The sequence below is a fragment of the Nilaparvata lugens genome, chromosome 9 (assembly GCF_014356525.2).
Source record: "Nilaparvata lugens isolate BPH chromosome 9, ASM1435652v1, whole genome shotgun sequence".
NCBI lineage: Eukaryota > Metazoa > Arthropoda > Insecta > Hemiptera > Delphacidae > Nilaparvata > Nilaparvata lugens.
Genome location: NC_052512.1, coordinates 34454113 through 34470990, shown reverse-complemented (window position 1 = coordinate 34470990; position 16878 = coordinate 34454113). Strand labels below are relative to the sequence as shown.

General features: G+C 33.3%; 2 protein-coding genes across 5 annotated transcripts in view; one reads left to right on the top strand and one right to left on the bottom strand.

The window, feature by feature from the left end:
- LOC111052333 (zwei Ig domain protein zig-8) overlaps positions 1-16878 on the bottom strand; it is a 740160-nt gene that overhangs the window by 537852 nt on the left and 185430 nt on the right. The window lies entirely within an intron of this gene.
- Positions 8935-16878, top strand: part of LOC111057328 (location of vulva defective 1) — an 82419-nt gene continuing 74475 nt past the window's right edge. For all 4 annotated transcript variants that reach the window (XM_039435798.1, XM_039435795.1, XM_039435797.1 and 1 more), the window contains exon 1: positions 8935-9050. In XM_039435798.1, the coding sequence (XP_039291732.1) occupies positions 8973-9050 (78 nt within the window). In that variant the 5' untranslated portion in view covers positions 8935-8972. The remainder of the gene's footprint in view (positions 9051-16878) is intronic.

Genomic DNA, 16878 nt, shown 5'->3' with positions numbered 1-16878 from the left:
ATTGTAAACTTGAATGTATTGAATGTATTTGATGAATAAAGACGTTCAATAAAATTTAGAATAGCATGTATGATATATGAACTGGAGAAGTGAACTTTGTCGAAAATCAGAAGAGAAATCTTGAAAAAGTGGAGAGAAGATTCATGTGAGAAGTCGGTGGAAAGCCACAGTTACGTTTCTAGAGAACAGTACAGGTGAGCTACTTTTTGTAAGTTGGTAAGAAAGTGACATTCACACTGCTAGCTTCCAGTCAGAGCAAACTTCAATTTGAAAACTTTGCCGAAGTTTTTTACCCAGTTTTTATATTTCCTCTTGCAGTAGTCGAGTCTGCAGGATTATATTCTATTCTTGGAGAATAAGGTTCAATGATTAATATTATGATACAGCTAACTCAATTATAGAGATTTAGTTTGCTATGTTTTAGATTGTGATAACCAATGTGATTCTACAAAACATTCCCTCGTTTATCGGTGCTATGGAGAACGAGAACTATTTCTAAACTGCAAAAAAGAGCTGTACGATACATGGTCTTAAGTATAATGAGTCTTGTAGAGAGGCATTTGTCTCTTTGAATGTCCTCACCTTACCTTCTATCTACATATACAATTTATTAATTTTTACTCATAAACATATCTCGAAACTAGTCACAAATGCAGAAGTACACGATCATAACACCAGAAGTAGAAACAATATAGCTTTGAGACAGCCTAGGTTGAAACTGTATGAGAAAGTACCTTCTTATATTGGTTCTAAATTATACAACAAATTGTCTGCAGAGCTGAAATCTAAGTCGATAAGCATTTTCAAAAGAGTTGTTTATACATCTTTCTTGCTGAGAAGGCCTACTACAGTAGAGTTATAGATTTCTGTGATAGCTAGTAGATATTGGCACTTACAAGTTTTATATTAGCACTTACAAATTATCGTATAAATACAAAGTATAAGCGCATTGTATTAATTGAATCTCTATGACGATGTTCAACTGTTTATTGTATTACATATGATTAACTGTGTTGAATAAACTTATATCTTATCTTATCTTAACTGAATCTGTTATGGTTGACGAATTTGTGATCTATTTATCTCTTTTCTGTATAGGGCTACTTGTAATATAAATATAAAGAAAATAAAAATCTCAGTACCCTTTTTTTAAAATATTTCATCAGAACATGTTTCGGTCATTTATGCCATTTTCAAGTCATTGACTACTGAGATTTTTATTTTCTTTATATTTGTGATCTATATATATTTTTTCTTATTTTCATTTTTTTCTTATTATTCTACAAAGGCAACTTTCTAGAAGTATTTTGAGCCTAGGTGATGATGATGGGATGAATGATAATACAATGAAGGTAGAGTTATGAATGAATAAAAATTATAGGTTATGCTATCCACTTGAATTGATTTGAGTCCACTTTTCAGTCCACAAATAAATAGACTAGAAATTTTGAATTTGATTTAATCTAATAACAAATAGAATAGAATGATTATATTCAATCGAGTCGAGTCAAAAATTCCCAGAGAAATAGATTAACAGAATACAATTATTTCATAAGTGAAATAGCAATAGCATCTCTGATAACTGATTTTTGACTAGTGGGTTGATAGATAAATCAAACAAAGACAAAGGAAAAGAAACTTTGATTTCTTCTCTATCATTTAATAAAAATGATACTGATGTAATAACATTGGTAGATAGAATAATAAGGTAGTCCTAGTGTTATTTGTTTTACATATTTAGGTAATGAACAGTCCAATTTAAGGTTAGTCTTCCAGGTGTACATTTTTTATAGAATTTTAGACCAAAATTACATGTAAACTATTGATTTTGAATCAATATGATTCCATTTAATTTTCCAGGAGAATGATGAGAATAATAATTAAATATCGGTGACCGAGCTTTTCGCTCTGGAGTACAAAACATGAAAATGTATTACGAAAAGAGGAATCATGATAACATTCATACAGAAATGTTCTATCTAATCACAGTAAATTGAGATCAATTCCCAGAGGAATGCAAAAATTTCCCTCACAAAGGCCCAGTTGCACAGAAGCCAGTTAAATTTTAATCCTCATTAACTTCACGTGCACCAAATCAGAAAAAACAATTCAAAAAGATGGATCTACTGGAATTAATCAGGATTGAAAATAACCCGGCTTTTTTGTAACCGGCACTAAGTACCTGATTGAAATTATTACAAAAGTTCAACAGATGAGTCATAATTTTGAGACAGTCCTACACACATGAACTTGCCCACTCACTTCCATCACAAACAGATGACGAAATAATTATTATCAGCTGTTTCTCCAAGGATGAATAATAATTATCCTTTTAATGTCCTTCAGCGAGTTTTCCCAAGGATGAGACATAGTGCTATCGAATCTTCATATTTTGAACCTACTATGTTCTGAATCTCGTAAGATTCGTTAGTGCCTTTTCCGAGATCCGGGGAAGAACAAACATTTAAACATTTGAGCATATAAACAGAAGTAGCTCGTTTAATAGTTGACCGAAGCGAAGCTGAGGTCTCAGTTTCGACTCGATCGGCTTTTGTCTGTTTGTTTGTTTGTACCGCAGTTACGGTCGCAGTTACTGTCCGATTTGGATAAAATTTGGTATACAAGTTCTTTGAAACAAGGCGCAGAAACGTGTGTGTAACGTATTTTGATAAGACCTCCGGTTTTTTTGTAATTTGATAAACCGCAGACAAACCTCCTTCCAGAAAGTTACTTATCCGTATCTAGCGTCGTTATTTTGCAAGATACAGCAATTTTTATTCTTTTAAAAATGAAAGATCATTGTATTTACAATATGTTAAGAGTAAATCTTTCCCAAAATAAATATAAGTAAGAACATTTGCTCTCATTTTTTATAATAGAACTAGTGCTGCTCTAAAGTGTGCTGTATTTATCAATTGTAGAAAACGTCTCTCTTTACTCCACAATTTTTTCCCTTTTCAACACGAAATTTCCCTGTTCCATAGACTAATAGTGTCTGGAAAACTATTAGCTTTTGTTTTTCTTTTTAGTATGATATCTGAAACCGAGCTGTGAGCATTTAACATTCTGCATATCATAACATGCCATGACATTAGAACCACATTTCATCAAAATTAAAACCATGATTAGCAACCTCCTGTCATTGACACCAACAAACCTATCTAATGTAGAATCATTTTCTGTCTCACTATCGTCTGTGAGACGATTCATCTTATAAATTGCCTACTGCATATTCCATTTCTCCGTCAGTTGACCAATCAATATCTTATAATCAATTATTAAAAAAGTTGTAATATAGGTTAATATTGTGAAATGTGAAAGTACTTCCTCCAAAGAAACTTATAAGTCCGATGTCCCTGGAAACATTGTTACTAGCATTTTCAATGGAAAAAAATAATAGATGACATTGCTTAATCTTCACAATATATTGTACTATCATAATGGCCCTTCACATCAATTTGAAAGTTGTATTCATGAGCGAGGTCTACTGTTCGCAGAACTACTAGTATAGGATTACATGTGAATTATTAATTTTGAATCAAGATGATTCTATTTAATTTTTCATGAGAGTGATGAGAATAATTAATAAATTCAAAACCAGCTCTTTATCATGGGAATACAGGTACAACAGAATCTCATTTAACCGGATTAGTTGAGAACAGACATCATTCTGTTAATCAAAGTATTCATATGATTAAAGACGAATTCCGAGAATAATGGAAACTTGGTGAGAAAAACTCAATCCGATAAATATTGTTATAGTATCATTTACCTCAATTATAACCGGTGAAATACTTCAATATAACAGATGGAATTAAATAGAGAATGCATTTATTCAAATTCTAATTAACATATAATTATTATTCAACGAAAATCCTGAATAAATGCTGCAAATCACCCCGAAGACTTCTGCTACTACAGACATTGACAACAGGGTTAACAGCTAGATGGAAATTCGATGAGAATTTGGCAAATAATTTTTGGATAGTAGTTCTCATCGAATTTCCATCTAACTGTTAACCCTGTTGTCAATGTCTCAGTAGCAGAGGTCTTCGGGGTGATTTCCAGCATTTATTTAGGATTTTCGTTAAATAATAATTATACTCCAATATAACATATCTTTGCTAGAGAAGACTTGATGCTTCTTGAACATATTTGAAATTCGCGGAAATTCAGCTTACATTGAAAGCTAATCGAATGATCGGTGATCCGGATAAACGAAGCTCGGATAATTTGAGTTCCACTGTACCTCGATTCAACAATTATATATTTCTCGGAAGAGTATGACTAACAAACAGATTAATTTCAAACGCAACTCAACAGTGAATAAATTCTACCCTCTTCCGTATTCCTGTTTCAGTCTCTCCAAAACCTTTTCTATTTGTCCTTCTCTGTTCACATGAGTACATTGAAAGGACATACGGGTTGTCTGTCACTATTATGGAACAGCCGCTACAGACTTGAAAGGCAGCTGACAGAACACTGAATTTTTTCTGATTTCCTATACTTCAAAAATTTTATAATCTCCACAAAAATTCAGGAAGATCATTCCGCACTCGAAATGTCAGAAATGTTGTCATGAGTGTTACAAAAATAAATTGAAATGTTGGCTGCAGACTCTCTGTTTGTGACAAGACTTGGAAATTATTCAGTTCTCTTGACAGTTATTCTGTTGAATTCGGTTTCCTCATAGCTTCCAGTGTGTTTATCTATCAACGATAAAAATAACACTGAAGTAATAACATTGGTAGATGAAATAATAAGGTAGTCCTTGTGTTATTTTCTCCATATTTAGGTGATGACACACTCTAAGATTAGGTTAGTTTATAGTAATAGTATAAATTGGAAATGGGACAGTTTTGGGCATGAGCCTGTTGTGCCTTTCCTTATGTTAAATATTATCATAGAGAAACAATAGCGTAAGTAGATATCCCATGGTATAGGGAATTTATGTCGCAACTTTTACTGTTATCTCAAGCCGATTACTGTCGATTATTATAAATTTTTACTGTTTTGTTGGGGTGATAGTGTATGAATGGCACATTTTGAGAGACTACCAGCGTCACACAGCTGCATAGCAAAGAACTATGTGAACTATCGGCTTGGGATAACAGTAGAACTTGCGACATAAACGCCCTATACCATGGGATATCTACTATGCTATCGTTTCTCTATGGTATTATTGTACACAATGTGATAAATGAATAAATAAATAAATAAATATGGTTATCTAACAGGTTTTGAGATTTCCAGTGTGTTGTTCAACTGATTCGAGCGAACAAGCCGTATTGGCTGTTAATTTTTTGATATTTGTAGCTTTAATATAATAAAGATTAATTTAATCTATACTTTAATGAAGGAAAGAACTGGATCATACACCTAACTGGATCATACAGAGAAATTGTGTTTGAAGCATCACCACGTCTCAACTACTAGACTGATTATCTTGAAATTTTCCATATAGATTGTAAATTAACCGAGGATGATTGGAGGCTCATAATCAATTCTTCATCAAGAATATTTTTTAAGAAATTTCAACATTCCATTACGTCAAGTTTTCAGTTTGTCAAGTTCCAAAATAGACCCATGCGGAGCACGGGTTTCCTACTAGTATATAATTATAGTATATAATACTACAATTCTATTTATATATTATAGTATATGATAATAGAATATAAGAGCAGTCACGGTGAAAGCCAACTTGCTCAGAGGATCCTGCCCACAGGTTCTGACTCGTGTGATAGCTTCCTTACAATATATTCTTCACCAAGAGGTGCAGACTTATGCGCCACTAAAACGTGATTTCGCTTTCCATCAGCTGATGCTGAATTTGTAGCTCACCATTCCTGTACAAGTATCCTATACTATTAAACGAGCAATTTATGTTCATATGTTCAGATTTTTAGATGTTTGGAAGTCTAGATGTTTAGATTTTTAGATGTTTGGAAGTTTAGATGTCTAGATGTTTATATGTTTGTATTTCACTAGATCTCAAAAACGGCTTAAACGAATATCACGAAATTCACAACATAGTAGGTTTATTTGTGTATTGGAATATGGGCTTAAGTACACTCAACAATAAATTTTCCATTTTTTGACCGAATTTGACTTCTGATGCACGATTTTGGACCGCCTTGATGAGCCGAGAAGAATGAAGTGTAGTACGATAAAATCTGAGCATTGTGTCATAAGTTATAAGTGTTTGAAATTTTGATCCTTGAGGTGTCCTTAAGTGCGCCTCTCCACTAAGAAATACTGAAATGAAGTGCATCTAACGAGTGATTCTCATAGAACATAATCTCATTAACCTATGTCATTGTGCGAAATATCAATGTGAGGACAATGTAGTTGGTGATGATGGTTGAAGCTGAAAATTAGCGGTTTTTCACAATACTAGGAGCATTGCTGTCAGGTGTACCTGGAAATCTATATGAGATAGAGCCCTCAGATAGAGCGCTCTACCTGATCTCAGATTGTAGAGCACAAGAATACGCCTAGGGGGATTTTGAATCATACATCAAAATGGTAACAATCGGAAGATATTGTTGATCAAAAACTAAAATTCATCAAAATTGATTTTTTCTTCAAATTTCACTCATTTTTGAAAAATCATGACTCAGTACTGATTGGAGATAGAGAGTTCCGAATGATCTCATTCTATTCAGAATTTTATGATCCAGGAAAAGGCAGGGGCAAATGTTTCTGTCCGATTACGATATTTGGCAGAAATAGCTGAAAACGGGAAAATGAGCTGAGAATACGAGGTTTTTTGCCCACCCTGTATCTAGCACAAGGAAATTTTGCATGGAGAAATTTGTTCTGGACTTCTCTTATGTACCCAAATAATATTCATCAGAAAATCAGAACCACAATATAAATTGCAAGCACACCCCCTTTTTTATGTCTATATTGACGGGACTATTATTGAATTCATAAGTTGAGACCGAATTCATCACTTATATTGAATTCATTATTCGAGAGTGAACTTATCACTTATTGAATCCATGAGTTACAACTTGAGAAGATGTCAAGGTCGGAACAATCACCTTGGAAAACAAATCAGAACTTTCAAAACAAACAGCATCAAGATATTCACCTTGATGGTGTTTGAAATACAAACAGCACAATTATTTTCAAGAGGAAATGTTGTTCTTGACTATTCGTAACGACATGGGATGCAAACTCTACACACCTATGTCAACCGAGCTGTGAAAAGAACATACAAGTTCATGATATGGATTCTGTTATTCTAACTGTACACTACAATACACTGAGGATGAACAGAAATGAAGCAAGAAGCATCTGATCGGAGAATTTAAAAGACTGAGAACGAAAATGTGAGAGCTGGATGAGGGGAAATAAGGAAAAATGACATATGACGAATACGTAGAATGAAGTAAAGTTTGAAATAAAGTATAGTAATAAAAATGTATTTAGTGTTTTGTTTCAATGTGGAAAATAGTGAAAAATTTCAGATAACCTTTATTTTGACGATTGATTTCATGAAATAGGGATAAAAATAAGTTTTGGACTGTAGTGTGTAGAGAGGAAATAGGACAAGTGGGAGAGAAGGACTAGAAGAAGAGGAAGAAGGAGAGGATAAGGAGCTGGAAGGAGATAGTGAAGTTGATGTAGAAGAATATCAAGGAAGAATGACAACATGAAGAAGAAGAGCATGACGTGAAAGAAGATGATGGGAACAGGATGAAATGTGGGAAAAATTGAGATTAGATATCTTCATTTATGTATGTTACAATATTTACTGGCTTATACACTAATTCACATTCTGATTCAGTCTGATAACTAATTCAGTCCTAACTCCGCCTAATAAAGAATTTTTTAATTTCATTTGATTCCACATTAAAATGACAGTAATGGTAATATCATTCAACGAATTTTACAAGGTATAAATAATCAATCAATGAGAATAAAATATGGAATGCAATTAGAATAACGATAATATAATAATGTGATGTAACTTCATGAATCTGCGGTGTTTCAATAAATAATTGTCGATTCTCTAAGAAGGATATAAAATATCCCCCCCCCCATAACACACGACCCACGGCACACGAGATCAGATTAGATTAGATTAGATTTCTTTATTCATGTATATTACGTAAGAGAGATTGATTGATTGAGTACTTTATTTATGTAGATTAAAATATATTATGGCTCATACACGTATATACAATGGCCTACAATACAGCAAAATTATAGATGAATCTACATAATATAGACTAAGACAATAATTATTGAACTGTATATGATATGAAAAAGCAATTTGTAATATAATAACTATAGATAATTATATTGTTATGCATCTACATGAATTGGCGAGAGAAAGAGAGAAATTGATTGATTGAGTACTTTATTCATGTAGATTACAATATATACCGGCTTATACACTTATATACAATAGCTTACAATACAGCAAAATTATAGATGAATTAACATAATATAGACTAAGAAAATAATTATTGAACTTTATATGATATGAAAAAAAAATTTGTGATATAATAACTATAGATAAGAGAGAGGAGAGAGAGAAAGAGAGAGAGAGAGTGAGAAGATAAAGAAAGATAGAACGTGGTATGAATAATAGAAAGAAGAGGAGAAATATATTATGAGGTAGTTTAGTTATTGGAGAAGAATTGTAAAATTGTGTTGTTGAAGAGAGAGGAGGAGAATAGACTGAGATAGAAAAGGAAAAACCGAGGGAAAACGAAAGAAAAATAAACAAAAGATCCTCTGGCAAATTTAATAATTGCTCTCCATTTCTCACTCCTCTTATACAAATATTTGATTAATATCTCCAAATACTCCACGCAGAGCTTGAGCCAGATCACATACTTTCTTTGTTTCAATAAAGTGTAGATTCAACATTGATCTCAAACTTCAATTATGATTTCACCTTGAGTAGATTCAACAATACTTCGTCCCACTTTATAAGTGGAGAGAGCGAGCAGTGAATGAAGTTTTCATCTTCCAACAGTGACATGAGAGACTTGTCGTGGAAGCTAGTCATTTTCCTCATTCATTTTCTATATGTGAGTATCAAAATAACTGGCCTTTAATTTCCACATCTCTACATATTCAAGCATTTTCATGAAACTGTAGCATTCAACCAGGACCTCCTATATACAGAATGTTCCAGAGAAACGGGGAATTCTGAAAGTTGAATAATTTTAAGAAAAACAGATCTTTAAATAAAGTTTTTCATATCATTCGTAAGTAAAAATAATTCCATTTTAGAATAAATTGAAATTGAAATTATCTTTATTCTTCTTCTTAGGAAATACTAACAATACAGAATATACATATAAAAAACTTGAAGAAGGTTCCTCACATGGGAAAAACCTGTAACGTACCGTAATAATACCGTAACATTTATTTTATGATTTATTGTCAATGCATGGTTTGACGTAACATTACAACTGGAATTTGAAATGGCTTCTGGAATAATTGCTTTCAATTCTTTCGTTGTTACAGAATTGAAGGCCAAGATTCGAGAAGCGATTTTGAATTCCAGTTGTAATGTTACGTCAAACCATGAACAATGTGATGAAGAGACTACAGGAATGTTTGCGTAGAAAAGGAACTTACCTGCAAGATGTCATCTTCAAAAAATAAATGTTACGGCATTTTTTATTCTAAAATGGCATTATTTCAATTATTCAATGATATGAAAAACTTTATTTGAAGATTTGTTTTTCTTGAAATTATTAAACTTTCAAAATTTCCCGTATCTCTGAAACATCTTGTACTACCGGACACGCGCCCGCCCAATCCATGCAAAGCTTGATTCAATATTTCCAATTATCAGGTCTCAGATATAATTCAAACGAAGCATTTCTAGTGGGAAAGATTGAGCATGAGAATCTCTACAGTCTGTCAAGTAACATTTTAACCTAAAATTGAAAATAATCTCGAAATTCAAGAAAATGTGATTATTCAATTGCAAACTGTTGGCAACTGTTGATTCTATAAAATCATTCACTATGGAGAGATAGCAGACTTCGTACGTCTGCAGCGTTATTGTCCTGTCACCAGCTGGCTTAGATCTTTGAATAGTAGACTCGAGATGCGCGTGAACACTAGCGTCAGGTGATCAATTTTCATAATGGCAAGGAAAGTTGTGTGAGTAAATTGTCCAGAAGTAGGTTATGTTCCATACACTTGAATTCAGGCTCAATTTTCTGTTCAGAAATTTGAAAACAAAAAATTTATAATTAAGATTATATACAGACCAAATTGAATAACAAAAGAACACTCACTTGAAATTGTCAAATAATGATCAACTTTGAAAATTATGATATACTCCAGTTTAGGAGGATTATCATGTCATGTCAACAAATCAGATTATGTAGATAAAATCGATTGAATTGTCTAGCTAGATAAAATTTCTCGCTGATTGATTATGATTACACAGCTGGAAATAATTCTGTCTCTCTCCCACACAGGGACACGTATCTTCTGTTATCGACGAAATTATCATCTGTTTTCTAAGGATGAATTATCCATTCAATGTCGTTCAGCTAGTTTTCCAAAGAATGAGACTTAGTGCAATCGAATCTTTATATCATGAACCTACTATGTTCCAAATTTCGTAGAAATCGTTAGAGCCGTCTTCAAGAACCGTAAAACATCAATAACCAAGTATAAAAATAGCCAGATATGAAAATAAACAGATATAAAAATAACCAGATATATAAATAGTCTACAGAAATAGCTCGCTCAATATAATAGGATATTCTATCCTAATGGTATTTAATATATTTTTTTGTATTCAACATTTTTTCCATAAATATTGTCATTATAATGATGTTCAGTGATTTGATTTGATGGTAAAAATCCAGTTGAAAAATTTTCAACATCGTACTCAATCTATGATTGGATCACAATGTTGCATAAATCATTTAAGATCTCGACTCAAGCTCTTGTTGGAACTCAAAATTTGAAATTACTCAAAATTATTCAGAATGCATTTGTGATTTGGGATTTGGCAATCCAGTTTAGAGATGTCCAAGTTCGAACGCAATCTACGATTGGATCAATGTTGCCCTAATCACTTTAGACTCGATATCAGTTCTATTCAGAGATCGAAATTTAAAATTACTCAGAACTAGCCGTCCGGCTCGATTCGCTCGCCATATCCGTCTAGCGAGGGAGCTTCGCCCCCTGGACCCCCGACTGGATCGTCCGAGCTTCGCTCGCCTGCATTTTTCATTTGAGCATGCTTCATTCTATCAGAAAGTCAAAGTACTGAGAAAACACAGAAAAGCTGAGAAAAACGCTGATTTTGGGCGTATCTTTGATGAAATATCAAAGTCATCTCATCAATAAATTTTCAGACCCTAGTTAAACCTCTGTACCAAATTTGAACATTTTCTGTCTATTACTTGATAAAAGAACTGAGAAAACGCAAAAAAAACGCTAATTTTGGGCGTATCTTTGACGTTATTTCAAATTCTTCCTAACACAACATTATTTAAACCCTAGCTGAGCTTCTGTACTGAATTTGAACATTTTCTTTTCATTTATTCTCGATAGAGCTGAGAAAACGCTGAAAAACGCTGATTGTGGGCGTATCTTTGGAAATTTTTCCAAATCCGTTCTTAGTGCGCCTCTAAAGGACTAACTGAAGATACCTACCAAATTTGAACGTTATTGGTCTGGTAGATTTCTAGTTCTGCGAGTGAGTGAGTGAGTGAGTGAGTCAGTCAGTCAGTCAGTCAGTGAGTGCCATTTCGCTATTATATATACAGTAAAACGTCGATGATTCGGACGTCGAAAATCCGGACCATCAATAATCCTCTTGTCTCTGGCAAGAAATAAAATTTCCGTACCTTCTGGAATATGTAGTGTCTGGTGCTTTTACTGTGCGTTGCATACATGTTGCTGTGGATAAAATACGATACAGTGCTTTAAAAACGTGTTTTTAATGTATATATACCTTATACTCTACCTACCAATAATTGAATACTGTATATGCAATTATTTTAACAGCTTTGTTTCTTGAATAGTGCTTACTGACCGTTTTTTTAACGTAATTTCGATAATCCGGATAATTTGATAATCCGGATGGGGTCCGGTCCCAATTAATCCGGATTATTGACGTTCTACTGTATATAGATGCATTCGTGATAGAATTGGCAATCCATTTTATAAATGTTCAAGATCGAATTCCATCTACGATTGGATCAAAGTTGCACACCAATCACTTTAGACTCAACATCAGTTTTATTTAAAGATCGAAATTGAGAATTATTACTTTGAATGATTCAGAATGCATTTGTGATAGAGTTGGCTTCGGGTATACTACAAGCAAGTACAATTCCCTGAGCAAGAGAGCCAACAATGCAAATCAAAGGGCCGTAAAACGATATTATCTCCGCCGAGGCTCGCGGCATGCTTTGCATATTGTCAAGCCAATCTCTTTGCTGCCGGCAACCCAACCTCGAAACGTGCGATTCTGATAGCATGCATTCATAATAATGAAGGCAGTTTGTCTTCACGCCACCATGCACCACCTATTCAGGTCACACCCTGTATTCAAATTAACCCGCGGTTACCCTGGCAAAGGACGACTGTTTCGTTTCTCAGAGTGCTTCTCCAAGTCTGCAACCCCACATCTCGACTTCCAATGCCGATAACACACTAAGTTCAAGACTTGGATGTCACTTATGGCTGGATGATATCGTGTAATAGTTCCCCTGGGAGATCCACATACAATATCTGCGAAATACATTCACCTATGACTCACAAATTAATTAACCTTGTAATAGTGTGTCACCTCTCACCCTCTCATCAAACTTTGTAGAGAGTTAATGAGAAGGATATTTTGAATATTCTTTTCGAAGAATGGATATTGATATGTCCAAAACTCCGCCAATCCATGAAGATGCACAACAATATGTAATGAAGTGTAACGTGTAAGCATAACCTATTTTCGGACAATTTTTATCCAAATTTTTTGGGAAAGGAACAGTTTTGGGCTTCAAGCCTGATGTTCCTTTTCAATCATTCATAGTTGAGAATAATATTGTATTGATAAAATAATAGAAAATCTCAAAGCACCCTTTATTTCAAAAAGAACTTTGAAATAGTTTAACAACTACTTCCGGTGATCACACCATCGTCAGGTTATATTAACTATTTTAAAGTTTTTTTTTAAATAAAGGGTGCTTTAAGATTTTTATATTATTTTATTAATTTTAAAAGTAGCCCATGTGAATGAAGTGTTTTCATAATATTATTGTATGTAACAATGTCATACAAATATTAGACTACCGTATCTATAGTTATTCCAAATTATTGCTTTTTCCATATCATATATACAGTTCAAATTATTTTCTTAGTCTATATTATGTAAATTCATCTATAATTTTGCTGTATTGTAAGCTATTGTATATAAGTGTGAAAGCCAGTATATATTGAAATCTACATGAATAAAGTACTCAATCAATCAATCAACGTTTGTAGAGAGTTAATGGGAAGGATATTTTGAATATTCTTCCCGAATAATAGACATTGATGTATCCAAAGCTCCGCCTATCCAAGTAGATGCATAATAATGTGAAGCCGGATCCACACTGAGCAAATGTTCGACAAACATGTTCGTTAAAAAAGTTTGGGCAAATTTATTATGTTTGACAAACAATGTTTGCCCGTGGCCAGTGTGGACGCGTCAAATTTACAAAAGACAAAAAAAATAGCAAATTTTATCAAGATTTCAAGGATACCTCATTTATTGAGATTGGTCGAAAAATAACAGAGAAATTGATTATTTTCTTACTTCATGCCTGATCATTTTTCATCATTTGAACATCAATATAAAAATTTTAATTATTCCAATTGTATTCAAGATAGACCTTCGGAACTCGATGTGGCTCCATATGGCCATACAGCTGATTTTACAATGTTTTTCAGATGATCTTGTTCGTTTTGTGCATGTATGCAGTACGAAAATAATTAATTTCTCTGTTATTCTCCAACCAATCTCAATAAATGAGGTAACCGTGAAATCTTGATGAAATTTTCTATCTTTTTTCTGTAGTGAATTTTCTATGAAGTGAACGGATTTCGTGGAATTTGATATCAAAAATTTAAAATGGCTGTCATTTTGAAAAATTCACATAGAAAATTTCCTATTCAATTTTTAAAGTTCAGTCTTTATAGCATAAATATCCATGCCAAATTTTAGATCAATACAACATTTCCTCCTTGAAATAAAAATTCTCAAGTGAAAAAAACAAAATGGCAGCTATAAGGATAACTGCTGAGTTTTGGACACTTCAAATACGACTTGTAGTCTCTTATCATGCAGGAACAATATTCTAATATTTTCGACACTACTTCTAAAACACTCTGTATCAAATATTATAATAATAAGCAACTATCTTATGCTACAGAAAATGTATAAATTTTCAAGATAGAAAAAATGCTGTTCCGGCTCCATGCTTGAGTTATATTTTCTCTGTGGTAATAGAATCATACCTGTTTTGCAGTATCACAGATCTATGTTTACTTAGTCTATTGTAGTTTGTGGATTGATTGTAGATGGGACGTTGGAAGATTGATGAAGCTGTTTACCTGCAAAAGATAAGATTAGATTAGATAAGATTTCATTATTTATGTATGTTACAATAATTACTGGCTCATACACTAATCTACATTAAATGACGATAATGCGCTAGTTGTTCGACGAATTTTACAAAGTATAAATAATTAATCAATGAGAATAAAGATTGAATGCAATTAGAATAACGATAATATAATAATGTGATGTAACTTCATAAATCGGCGGTGTTTCAACAAATAATTGTCGATTCTCCAAGAAGGATATAAAATATCCTTCCCATTAACAGAGAGATTGATTGATTGATTGATTATATGCCTTTATTAGGGCGGAATTAGGACTCCTGGTCCTCTCTGCCACACAACCCTTTACAAAAGAAGACAAATTTACATAAGAACAGAACAAAAAATAGATTACATATTATGTAATAAGATTACATAAGATTAATATATAAGTAAATAAAACTATTAATCGAAATACAATAACATATAATAAAAGATAATTTTAAACTTTATTTATTTATACAATTGGAAACAATATTTCAAATTCCACTAGATAAATCTATAGGAAAACCTATCAGAAATGAAGATATAATCAAGTTGCCATTCACTCACACATGCACACAAAACAACCCTAAAAATAAAGATTTTACAAAGTATAATAATTATCAAAACAATATATTAAGATGAAATATTTTTGTATCTGTAGCTGCATAAAAGGTGGAAATGAGTTAAATTCATGTAGATTGATACAATGTAAATAGACAATAAAAATAAAGCTGAACCCGACCCAAGCCTAATCTGCGCCACCAGATCCCAGCCAATTCAATACTGCCGCGCCAAACAGAGCTCGATCGCCAATACTCTTCACAGTTGGAGGCAACAGATTCCAGATCCGACAAGCTGATACATGGAATGATTTATTATACATAGATGTTCTATGATTTGGAATAACCAATAGTTGGGAGCCCTGCCTGGTACCTCTCACACTACGATCTCCAATAAAAACAAATTTATGTGCCAAATAACCTGGGGTTTTTACATGCAAAAGGTCATGAAGCAGCATCAGAATGTGGTACTCCCTCATTTTCTTGAGTTTTGGCACATGTAGTTGCTGGAAAAATGGGGTGATATGATCATCTCTTCTTAGATTGAAGATGAACCGGATGCAATAGTTCTGAGCCCTCTGCAGTCGCTCAGACAAGGCCACAGTCATGTCATTGATCACAATGTCACCGTAAGAGAAGTATGGGAAAATTAATGACTTAACCAGCATCACTTTCACATGAAGCGGAATGAAGTCACTAATTTTCTTAAGCGAGTGGATACCTGCAAATACCTTATTACAGGTGGTGTTGATTTGTTTCGTCCAGTCGAGTGTTTTGTCTATTGTCAGTCCCAGATTTGTAACAAAGTCACTGTAATTGAAATTTATGTCGTTTATTTTGATGTATGGTCCATTATCAAAGCTGAAACCTCGGCGAGTCATGAGTTTAGTGTAGCCAATAATTATTGCCTTGGATTTCGTTTCATTAATTCTAAGTCCATGTTTCAAAGTCCAGTCCGTAAGAGTCTCAAGTTCACTATTCATATTGTCAACTGTAGCAGTAAAGTCGTTCAAGTCAAAGTGGATGTACAATTGCAGGTCATCGGCATATAGGTGCTGTTTGGAGAATCTGAAGATATTGGTTACATCATTTATATATATACTGAACAAAAGAGGCCCAAGTACAGACCCCTGGGGAACGCCCCTCCCTAAAATGTGATAGCCAGATGAGAGAGAGTGAGAGAGGATAGAGAGAGTGAATGATGAGACGATGTATAAAATGAAAAAGAGAGAAAGCTACTTTTGTGAAAATGTGTTTGAATTCTTTCCACTACCAGTGTAGAAACTCATGGTTTTTCTCTTCTGTATATTGATTCCAGGAGAAGCATATTCCATACAATACAAAATCATGTGCATACCTAAATACACTGGTGGAAATAACGCGAATTTATTAATTGATTCGGAAGATTTTCACTCCAAACTATGTTTAAAAATTTCCATATATTACAAAACATATTAATTGCTAGTTTGAGTGAACAATATCATCATCATAAGTGGAGAATTCTTTGGTTACCTTATCCTGTGCTTAAAGCCTCCTTTCATCTCTCCATGCATTCTGAATGAATAAAATCATAATCATGTTACGAAGATCTTCCAAAACCATGGAGATTTTATAATAGTAAACAATACGTTTGAAATACAGAATAGACTATATCGTTCATATTTACAACAGCAGAATATTTACAACTAGC